The 12,169-nt window shown below is 39.6% G+C and overlaps 1 protein-coding gene across 1 annotated transcript in view; it reads left to right on the top strand.

Annotated features, from left to right (window-relative positions):
• The first annotated feature begins 298 nt into the window (after nucleotides 1–298).
• Nucleotides 299–12,169, top strand: part of AMN1 (antagonist of mitotic exit network 1 homolog) — a 56,049-nt gene continuing 44,178 nt past the window's right edge. Inside the window, exon 1 of the mRNA XM_041735578.1 lies at nucleotides 299–496. Within this exon, the coding sequence (XP_041591512.1) occupies nucleotides 459–496 (38 nt within the window). The 5' untranslated portion in view covers nucleotides 299–458. The remainder of the gene's footprint in view (nucleotides 497–12,169) is intronic.

Raw genomic sequence — 12,169 nt, 5'->3', positions numbered from 1 at the left:
GGAAGCCGCGGTCAGTTCTGTTTGCTCTAAAAGTCTCTGCTTCACGTTAATGGAGTCCACGATGCAAAGGGGGGGGGTCTCCGGTGCGCGCCCCCAAACGCACGGAGCCGCAGCAACGCCACCCCTGCAGAGCGAGCTGCGACCTCCGGGCAGAACGCCGCCGCAGGTGGCCCCGCCTAGGCTGCGCGCTGGGCTCCGCCCCTAAACGGAGCCGCGAGGCGGGAGAACTACAACTCCCGTCGTGCCTCACCGAGGTTAGGGCTGCTCTGCATTTTATCACCTTCCCTTCTCTCCTTGCCCTCCGTAGTCACGAGCGAGGCTGCGTCGCGGTCGCCGGAAGAAGCCGTGTGACGTCACGAGGGCCTACGCGTCGCGCCGGGGGCCGGAGTTGACGGACGGTCTCTGGCTGCTTTGGGGCGGCCCGGGGACCGCGGAAGAGGCTCCCCGGGGCGGCCGCGATGCCTAGCTCGCGGCGGGTCAGTCAGCTCCTGGATCTGTGAGTCCACCCGGTCCCCGCCCTCCCCTCCGCCTCTGGGCTCGCCCTCCCTCCCCGCCCGCTCCCCCACCCCCGCACCTCTGAGAAAGGCCCGGCTGGTGTCTCTGTTCTGGGGTCCTGAGGTGCCGGTTGTCTTTTCGTAGAGGCCCGTTGCGCCAGGTGCGCTGCTGGGCAGGTCGGTCTCGGCAGCTCCGCGCCCAGCAGTTCTGGCAGCGGCCTGTTTCCGACGGGAGCTTGAACGCCTTGGAACAAAACAAAACCCTACACGTGGCTCTCGCAAGGTTCACCGGTTCGTGTAACTGGGATAGGTAGCGATTTCCCGAGGCAGCGCCCCACCCTGCTCGCGGGGCGGCGATGGCTGGCCCTCCGCCCGCTGGGTAACCATGGAGACAGTGGCCGGACCCACCGCATCCGCGCAGCGCCAGAGCCTCTCCCGTAGAGCTGCAGTGAGGAACGCATTTAATAGGGGCAGAGCCCTTAGAGGGATGCCTGGTGTCAAAGGAAATTTCAAGGAAGCTTCACCTGATAAAACTATGAGAGTGAGGGAGAAACGAGAATCTCAGAGTTCATGTCGTTGAAGGATGACTTACAAACAACGACCAGGTGGTTCAACCTTCACAGTGATTGGTTGTCACAAGGCCTGGTTACTACAGCTTAAAAGACCTGCAAGGGGTTGGTTAAAAGTGATTGTCTTACACTGTTTTAACAGGGAGACGATTTAAGTCTTATGACTATTATCAGATTATGATTACGATCATGATGATTATCAGAGGAACTTGGCGAGAAATACAACCTGTTAAATTCGCTCATGTTCATGAAATAAAATGTCACCTAACGGGTTGGGGGAATTTTCAAGCATGATCTCCCATTTTATTTCACCAAAAAAAAAAAAAAAAAAGACACCACCCTCCCCCCATTTTGGTCATTCCCTCAGCAAGCTGAAAGTGGGAGCCAGTGTACTGTTACCTTCACTCCCACTAGTGATGTAGTCACTGGGTTGCACGGTCGTGTAGTTGCATAGTCATCGTAGACATGGGCAGTGGGATTAGGGAGTTCCTTGAGTTGTGCAGTCCTGACGGATGTCATGTAGTGCGTGAGTGGCTGCTGAAAGGCATTTAAAATTCTCAAGAGGATACCACGCACCAGTGTTAGAAGGTGGGAGAGGTAAAGTACCCTCCAGACCGAGTAGGCGCTTTGAAGCTGAAAAATAAAGCCACTCCATACTGTTTACACAGACCTTTTATTCAGGGTAACTATTGACAAGGGGGAGCCAGTGGATAGATGATCCAGGTGCTATGCACCTGTTCTCCACCCAATCCAAACCTTAGGCTATAGCTTTTATAGTGCAAGGGGCATTGTGGTGAGGTCAAAGGGTGGTTATCTAAAGAGGCTCCATCTATGCACCAGTCATCTATCCTACTTATCTAAAGTGGTGCCTTTTGTGCATCAGTCTGGCCTACTAGTTATCTAAAGTGCGCCTTCTGTGTGCCACTTGAGGGAAGATCAGCACAAGCCTTCCTGCGTTCTGGTCAGGGCACACATTAACGTCCAAGAGGCCTGGGACATGTAGCCCTGAGGAGGTCATTGCATCAGCATAAACAAAGGGAGGGCCAAAGATGGAGTCAGTGTTGTCAGCACTCCTACAACTAGTGAGGTTAATATGATGTCTAAGAGGAAAATAACAGACAAGGATTGGAAAATTATTGGGAGCAGAGATTCCCAGGAGCTAAGATTTAACCATCCAAGTAAACCAGTGGTGGGGATCCCTGGGTGGCTCAGCAGTTTAGCGCCTGCCTTTGGCCTGGGGGTGATCCTGGAGTCCCCGGATGGAGTCCTGCATCAGGCTCCATGCCTCTACCTGTGTCTCTGCCCCCCCCCCCCCCCCGTGTGTGTCTCTCATGAATAAATAAAATCTGGGACGTCTGGGTGGCTCAGTGGTTGGGCTTCTGCCTTTGGCTCAGGGCATGATCTCACATCGGGATCGAGTCCCACGTCGGGCTCTGTGCAAGGAGCCTGCCTCTCCCTCTGTCTGTGTCTCTGCCTCTCTCTGTGTCTCTCATGAATCAATAAATAAGTAATTTTTTTAAAAAATGAATAAATAAAATCTTTTAAATAAATAAACCAGTGGAAGAAACATCACCCATTTGATGAAAGATTGACATCTGATCTTTAAGATCGTTTTTTTTTTTAAGACTTTATTTATTTATGAGAGACACAGAGAGAAGGCAGAGACAGAGGCAGAAGGAGAAGCAGGGGGTGAAACCGGCTCCCCATGGGGAGCCCGATGTGGGATTCAATCCCAAAACTCCAGGATCACACCCTGAGCCACCCAGGCGCCCCTGATCTTTAAGATCTTTTAAACTGGGGTAATAACTCCTAATTTATTAACATGGTAATTAAAAAAAAAAAACAGAGCATATGCATCTCCTTGTTAAGCAGTTAGGGTATCTAAGGCTGTGCAATTGTCTAATATAACTCTGGCTAGAGAATTTCTAGATTTTTGCTGTAATTGTAGGGATTTTGCAGAAGAGATCTGCAAAATCCTAAAAAGATTTAAAAGCGATCTTTTGTTGGTGTCTTTTCCATTAAGTTAAGTCTTTAAGTTTTAATGTCTTCTTTGGAATGATCACAGAAAGGTTATTAGACCTGGTGGAAAATAATTTTTAATATTGCGTTAGTGCCTTACACTATTGGATCATGTTATGATTACTTAGGATGAACGTGAGAATGTCTTATTTCATGAGTATTACATATGAGCTTCCACCTAAGTTGGGCCTCTATAAGGTATGAGCAATCAGGCATTTCTATGGAAACACAAGAAATATAAAAATTAATCATTGGAGCAAATTACAAACTCAGTTTCTGAGTCTAGAGAGCAGCCAGTAAAGAAAATTACTAGATTTGAGCTCAAAATACCTATAGATAGTAGAGGGAGGATGGCAGTTTCAATCTGTTAGATTTTCCTGGTTTGCAGTTTGAATGACTTTGATGATGTCATTAGGTGTTCCGGTGAATGCGATGAGTGGCCTGTATAGAAATAGGCAGGAAGATTGTCTGTACATGATCTGTCATGGTGATCTCTCTGAAGTTTATATCAAGTTGCCTGGCTTTAGGTTGTAGGGCTTGGGTTAAAGGGCAATGTTAGTTTTTATACAGAAGGGTAAGAGACAATTGGAAATGTTAGTTTGGAAAGTTGTAGCCAGATGTTGGAGGAAACTAGAAGAATTCAGGATCCATTACAGTTTACAGATAGATAACAAAATCTCAAAGATAATGAACAGGACTAGAATCTGCTACAGGTATGCTATAGTTTTCTATTGAAACATAATTTTTCTCTTCATAGTCACTTCATTTTTACCAAAGATGATCACAATAAGACTGTTTGTAAAATAAGTCTAGTCTCATTACATTTAGCTTGTTATTTATAGAAGTGCAGCAGAATAGTGATTTTATGCACATTTTCAAATATGATATTCCAGTCTAAGCTTTGGTACTTCAGACGGTTGTATTGGCTCTACAAATCAAACCTTAGTTTCCTAAAAACTGTCTGGTAATAAATCTCAGATTAGATCTTTAAACACCCCTTCAGGGCAAGAAGCCAAGCCAAGGATTTATCCAATTGCATCCTGTTACGAAGAGAATAAATTTTTATTGAATTTATGCAAATACCTACACTGCCATAAAAATGAGTATACTCAATAAGGGATTTTGTTGTTGTTTTGTTTTCTCTTTAATTCTGAAAGGATCAGCAGAAAGAAAATGATAAATGTTTAATTTTAGTTTACAAAAGGTTACCAAATTGTGAAAAGCATATATATATATATATATATATATATATATATATGCCTCTCTCTATATATATACATACATATATAAATATACACACATACATATGTATAGATATAGATATATAGATATGTTTTTTTGAGAGAGAGAGAGAGTGAGAGAGGCAGAGAGAGGAAAGGTGGGAGGGAGAGAGAGAATCTTAAGCAGGCTCCATGCCCAACACAGAGCTCGGTATCAGGCTGGATCTCACAACCCTGAGATCGTGACCTGAGCTGAAATCAAGAGCTGGACACTTAATTCACTGTGCACCTCAGGAACCTATCTATCTATCTATCTATCTACCTACCTACCTATCTATATATAGTGTCTTAAAAGAAAGGGGAAAAGGGGTACTTTAAATTTGGAAAGCAAAACATTCTAGAACCAAAAATGTTGCAAATAATGTCATAAAAATTGTAATCATCTCCATTAGTTGATTTAGTCCCATGTAATCAATTCTCGTTTTCTTGCTCTTGGTTTAGGAGTTTTATGAATCCATCAGTTTCTACATAGCTTGCCAAGAATTCTTACCTAGTTAAGTGGTATGATCTTAAAGTTAGCAGAAACTTGTATTCTAGACTACTTGTCAGTGTCTTTTCCATGAACCTCCTTGAAAACAAAGCATTTTGGCTTGTAGTTGATTGTAAATGTTTTCAAAGAAGAATTCACTGTAAAACAGTAACTGTCTGTGAATGACAAAAGACTTAAAAATAGCCATGGTTAAAGAGTTCACTATTTTAAAAAATGATGTGATTGACAGGTAAGTTTGGCTATTCTTGTGGCATACAACATTTAAAAATAATTGGTAACATTATATCAGGGCATATCAGATTCCTAGGAGTTCTACGCAATTTCTGGAACATTTATATTAATAATATATCCATTCAAATACAACCTAAGAAGATTAAGCATCCTCTTTACTTGATAATGTTTCCCATGCAATTTAACATTTGAAAAATCTATAGCTTAATGTCTCCCTTTTTATAAAAAGAGAAAAAGAACTTTGAGATCTTCCAGGGAGCCTTGGAAATATCCCAAAGTTAGTTCAAGGTCAAAAAGACTTCATTTAGAATTTGATTTCACAAAGTCTGTAAAAACTGTCAAAAGGTTTAAATCACTTAATTAGGGGTTCCTGAGTTGCACAGTGAGTTAAGTGTCTGACTCTTGATTTCAGCTCAGGTCATGAACTCAGGATTGTGAGATCCAGCCCGATATCGAGCTCTGTGCTGGGCATGGAGCCTGCTTCAGATTCTCTCTACCCTGGGTGACGGGCACTGAGGGGGGCACTTAATGGGATGAGCACTGGGTGTTATTCTATATGTTGGCAAATTGAACACCAATAAATAATTTGAAGGCCTCCAAAAAAAAAAAAATTCTCTCTCCCTGTCCCCCTCCCCCACTCTTTGTCTCTGTCTCTCTCTCTCTTTTCCTCTCTCAAAAAAAAAAAAAACAACAAAAACCTCATTTGATTAAATAGGATCACAAATCATTGTGAAATAATATTTAGTCATCTGTTCAACCAAAGTGACAAAAAGATTTCAAAAGCAAATATAAAAAGCACATAGTTGTTTAAAAAAATACCTTAACTCTTTAAATATTAAAAAGATTGCTTTCCTAAGCAATCAAAAATCTGATAAAAACAAAGTGAAACACAAGAAGTTATTTTAATAAGATATGGAATCTTTGTTTCCTAGACAAAATATATATAAGGTAAAGAAAAACCTTTCATAATCTCTTATTAAAAGCAGACTAACACTCTCAGAAACTTTGTTCTTTTAACAGAGAAAAAAAGTGTGGTTTTGTATTATATTATTCAACTCAGTTTTGGACTTTTTTTTTTTTGAAAACTTTGTAACTATATATGAATATAAATTATATATAATAAATATATTTATATAAAATATAAATTACAATCATTACATATTATATATTTATAATTTATAAATCCATTTAATTTTAGCTAACTTTGGCCATCCAACATGAAATTTCTTCACAAGTCTTCTACAACTTCTGTATCTATTTAGATTATTTTTTATTCCTTTTTTCTTTCTCATTCTGGGATAACCAGTCATTTTACTCCTTTTTTTTTTCCTTAATAAAAACACATCCTACATTCTTTGCATTCTCTTCATATAAAAAACGCATCCCCCCCCCCCAAAAAAAAAAAAACGCATCCCATTCTCCTCTCATACTTTGTATACAAAGTTGTTTTCTTTCATTCTTGTTTCTAATAGGCTTATTTTTATATATGGATTATAAATTTTAACCTTTAGAAACTTTTATTTTCCAGTGAAAACTAGGAAGCAGAAAGTTGTGAACTGTCTGGAATATATCAGCATCTTGTAGTAGATTAGCAAATTTATGAACACATTTTTTAAAATTATATTTTTTAGAGACATCTGCATCTTCATAGTATTTTTTTTTAAGATTTATTTATTTATTTATTTGTGATAGACATAGAGAGAGAGAGAGAGAGGCAGAGACATAGGCAGAGGGAGAAGCAGGCTCCATGCACCAGGAGCCCGACATGGGATTCGATCCCGGGTCTCCAGGATTGTGCCCCCGGCCAAAGGCAGGCGCTAAACCGCTGCGCCACCCAGGGATCCCCATTCATAGTTTATTTTTAATTCAGCAAAAGACATGTATACAAATAAAAAGAAAAAACAAATAAATTGAAGTATCTTTTATCTCTTTATAAAGTTTAAGCAGCCAAAAAAAATAAATTTAAACGTGTTTTAATATATTACCTAATTTGGAAATCATGTACATTTTATTTCTCTACATTAGATGAATATCCATTATCTAATCTAATCGAGTTTATTTATTTGTTTTTAATATTTATGCTTGGATTAAACATGAAATACCTAACTAACATCTTAAGTTTTTCTTGCTTACAAATTTTGTAACAGAGATAGATAGCATCAGCTTATTTGACTAGTAAACCCAAGAAGGAAAGATTGTATGTTTGCATTATATTTAATGTTGACTACTGTGAAGACATCCTGTTTTTATTGTCAACACATTTAAATTGTTTGCAAAGCTTTTATGCATTAAAGATTATCCCAGATCTTATGAACTTGAAAAGCATTTGGGTTAGTTTCTATATTTCTGAGAGTTTTAAGAATAATTTGTGTGCTGTAAGAATTCTTTAGAGAACCTCTTTTTGGAGTCATTTTGTCTTTTAGACACTTGGCATACCAACTAAAGAATACATTTATTGTCTTTAGGAAATATGTGGTCTCCTTTTTTAAAAAAAGGTGCCTAAGGGGGGAAAAAAAGGTGCCTAAGGTGGGTTATTTTATCTAAGTTAAGGATTTTCCCAAAGTGATCACTGCAGTTCTAGTCATTCTTTGTAAAGTTTGCCGATTTTCCAGAAAGGCATAATTTTTTTTATTTTTTTTTAATTTTTATTTATTTATGATAGTCACACAAAGAGAGAGAGGCAGAGACACAGGCAGAGGAAGGAGCAGGCTCCATGCACCAGGAGCCCCACGTGGGATTCGATCCCGGGTCCCCAGGATCGCGCCCTGGGCCAAAGGCAGGCGCTAAACCGCTGCGCCACCCAGGGATCCCCCAGAAAGGCATAAGATCCTGGTCTGAGTTTTAGACCACGTAGAAACCATCTTTGCCTTATATTCCCTAAAAAATCTTAATTATCAGGGGTTCTGTTTTTCAACAGCTGTTCCAAAACAGAGGGAATCACACATTTCCCCCTCTTTTGAACAGAATAGCATGACTTACTGAAAAACTTCAACAAAGTTTGCTCAGTAAAAACCAGAGAGGTCAACACAAAGGGAGCAGAGTTTGGATCTGAGAAAGATTTACCCTGGAATTCCATGGTTAATAAGAAAGCAGTGTGCAATGGGTTTCATGGGTGTTGGCACCAGCTGGCTTTGGGACTGAACAGGGTCATCTTTGGATCCCACTTCTGACACCAGAAACTATCAAAAGAAAATTCAGAGTTTTACTTGATATGAATATTTTACTGAGTGAGAAACAAATTGTTAGCAAACAGAGACTTCAAATGAAAAGTGGTTAGAATCTCAGAGGTATGTCATTAGAGGATGGCTTATAAAGTGAGAACAAGAAAATTGTTTAACCTTGACAATGATTGGTTATTACAAGAGGAATTTACACAGTATAGAGGGTCCTCAGAAAGTTAAAAATAGGATCATTGTATGATCCAGTAATATCACTATTGAGTATTTACCTAAAGAATACAAAAACACTAATTCAAAAAGATATATATATATATATATATATATATATATATATGCCACTATGTTTATTGCAGCATTGTTTTCAATAGCCAAATTATGGAAGCAACCCAAGTATCCACTGATAGATTAATGCATAAAGAAAATATGATACACACACAAACACGCACAGATACTGGAATATTATCCAGCCATATAAAATGAAATCTTGCCATTTGCAACAACATAGACAGAGCTAGAGAATATAATGCTAAGTGAAATAAGTCAGTCAGAGACAAATACCATAATATTTCGCTCATATGTGGAATTTAAGAAACAAAACAAGTGAGCAAAGGAAAAAAGACAAACCAAGTCTCAGATTCTTAAATACAGAGAATAGATTGATGGTTACCAGAGGGGTGGTGGGAAGGGGGAGGGGTGAAATAAGTGAGGGGGATTAAAGAGTACACCAATCATGATAATCATTGAGTAATGTATAGAATTGTTGAATCACAGAGCACCTGGGCGTCTCAGTCAGTTAAGCATCTGTCTCTTAATTTCAGCTCAAGTCATGATATCAGAGTTGTGAGATTGAGTCCCACATTGGGCTCCATGCTTACTGTGGAGTCTGCCTGAGATTCTCTCTCTCCCTCTCTTTGTTCCACTCTCCCTGCTTGCACTCTCTCTGTCTCTAAAATCAATAAATAGGGGCACCTGGGTGACCTCAATCAGTTAAGCATCTGCCATTGGCTCAGATCATGATCCCAGGGTCCTGGAATCAAGCCCCACATTGGGCTCTCCCTGCTTCTCCCTCTCCCTCTGCCTGCTACTCCCCCTGGTTGTACACTCTCCCTCTCTCTGTCAAATAAATAAAACCTTTAAAAATGAAAAAGTTAAAATAAATAAATAAAAATCTTTAAAAAAAAAAAAGAATTGTTGAATCACTATATTGTAGACTTGAAACTAATGTAACAACATATGTTAAGGGATCCCTGGGTGGTGCAGCGGTTTGGCACCTGCCTTTGGCCCAGGGTGCGATCCTGGAGACCCGGGATTGAATCCCACATCGGGCTCCCGGTGCATGGAGCCTGCTTCTCCCTCTGCCTATGTCTCTGCCTCTCTCTCTCTCTGTGTGTGACTATCATAAATTTTTAAAAAATTTTTTTAAAAAAACAACATATGTTAAGTATACTGGAATTAAAATTTTTTTTTAAATGGGAGTTTATAGATGGCAGGGGATTATTTAAAAGTGATTCTCATACCATTTTAGGAAGATGATTTAAGTGTTATCATTATCAGAGATATTTACAAGAAATAACCTAGGTTAAGTTTCTTTTGCATTCATGATATAAGCTAGATTAAGTTTCACTTATGTGACCTAACTGGTTTTGTCTGGTTGAGGAATTTTCAGGCTGATCTCCATGTTATTTTATTTTAATGCTAGCAAGTAATTAGCACTAAGTGTTAGTTACTGTTATTAATTATTTCACATGAGATTTTTGTGCTGGAACTTGCGGTTACAATGGCAATTGCTTCTCTCCAGGAGCTTTCAGTTTGTTAATATTACATTAAAAATATTGCCATGTAAAAATTAAGGCTGAGGAGAACAATTATCGTAATCTGCTGAGTCCTTTTGAAATCACTGAGATGTAACATTTACATTATATCTCATAAACTTCTGGCCCTCAGTCCACAGTCATGTGTTTGTTTGGGTTTTTTTAAGATTTTATTTGTTAGAGTGAGAGAGAGCACAAGCAGGGGGAAGAGCAAACGGAGAGAGAAGCAGACTCCCTTCTGAGTAGGCAGCCCCACATGGGGCTTGATCCCAGGACCCAGGGATTGTGATCTCAGCCAAAGGCAGACACTTAACCGACTGAGCCACCCAGGCATCCCCACAGTTATTTTTTTATAAGAGAAATTTGTTGATTTTTTTATATAACTCAGGCTTGTTTTAGAGTCCTGAGAAAAGTATCTTGCTTTCATTCTTGGCTTACATTTTATACCTAATCCAAATTGGAATTCCTTTCTGTCAATACAAACTGTTGGAGAAATAGTTAAGAGTGCAAGTTAGAAAGACAGACTAAAGCCTCGCTGAATACCTGGCTTTTAATTCCTGTCTTTGGGCAGGGCGCAGCAGATTAGTGCCGCCTGCAGCCCGGGGTGTGATCCTGGAGACCCAGGATCGAGTCTTACATCGGGCTTCCTGCATGGAGCCTGCTTCTCCCTCTGCCTGTGTCTCTGCCTCTCTCTTTGCTCTGAATGAATGAATGAATGAATGAATGAATGAATAAATAAATAAATAAATAAATAAATAAATAAATATCTTTAAAAAAAAATTCCTATCTTTATCCTGACACTTCCCTGACACATTCATACCAATGATCCTCTGAACTTCTATGGCCAGAAGTCTTTTATCTCTTCATAGCCACAGTTCCTTATTTTTAGGAGATGCTCAATATTCAATTAAGCATGTATTTAAAGTGCATATTTGGCATATGAAGCACTATGCTGATGATTGTGGGAAGTAACTAGCATTAAAAAGGTACAGTTTTGTGGAACCAGCATAAAGCAAATATATAAATAATATAGTTAGAATAATAGCACAAAAGAGGGATTAACAAAGTTTTGAAATTTCTGATGAGGAAAAGAATATAAAGACTAGGAGAAGGTTTTGTAAAGGGGGTTGTAGCTGAAGATTGGTAGCATCTGACAGTTGGAAATGGAAAGAAATACATCCAAGAAGGAGTGGAATAATAAGGGCAAAGCCTTGACAAGCAGGAAAGGTAGAAATATGGGAGAAGGCCAGAAAGTAGCATTTCAGTTTGTCTGGGGAATACAATATGAATAGCAGAGTATTAAGACATAAAGCCATATAATTAGGAGTAGAACTTTGGGGACCAGAATGCTATAACAGTGTTTAATTCTGTATGTAGCCATGGGAGCTATAAAAGGTTTTGGAACTATACTGGAGTAGAGAGAGATTTGAATTAGGGAGAAATTGGGAATAAAGAGATACTTAGGAAACTTGCAAAATCTTGGAAAGAGGTAAGGAGAGCCTAAACTGGAGACATATGTATGAAGATGTTCATTGTAGAATTCCACTGTGGTGACAAAGAATTTGCCTATCACTGGGAGAGGTGTCATCGAATATTATGCAGCTGTTAGGAAAACGAAGAGTAGATGTATATGGATGGAACTTCAAAACATAGTGCTGGGGCACCTGGGTGGCTCAGTTGGTTAAGTGTCAGACTCTTGGTTTCAGCTCAGGCATGATCTCATGGGTGGTGGGATCAAGCCCCGTATCCAGATACATGTGCGCGTGCGCTCTCTCTCTCTCTCTCTCTCTATCTCATAAATAAATAAGTTTTTAAAGAATCAAACATCGTGCTTGGTGAGTTAGGAAGGATGTTAGGTTTGAGGTTGGTGTTCAGAATAACGACCATGACTTCCAATGCTTTGACAATACCTCAGATGTGAGGCTTTCTGGCCAAGCATCTGTGATTTCATATTGTTGGAACATTCACTGTATCCCTGGGGTTGCATCTCTCTGTAATTTTGCTGTGGTCTAATCAATAAAGAAGGAGTATGCAGATTTATACAGAAATTATGATTCCTTGAAAGATTTTGAGGAGGTGAAGAAGGCTGGTATCTT

The sequence above is a fragment of the Vulpes lagopus genome, chromosome 21 (assembly GCF_018345385.1).
Source record: "Vulpes lagopus strain Blue_001 chromosome 21, ASM1834538v1, whole genome shotgun sequence".
Taxonomy (NCBI): Eukaryota; Metazoa; Chordata; class Mammalia; order Carnivora; family Canidae; genus Vulpes; species Vulpes lagopus.
This window is presented reverse-complemented; position numbering and strand designations above follow the sequence as displayed.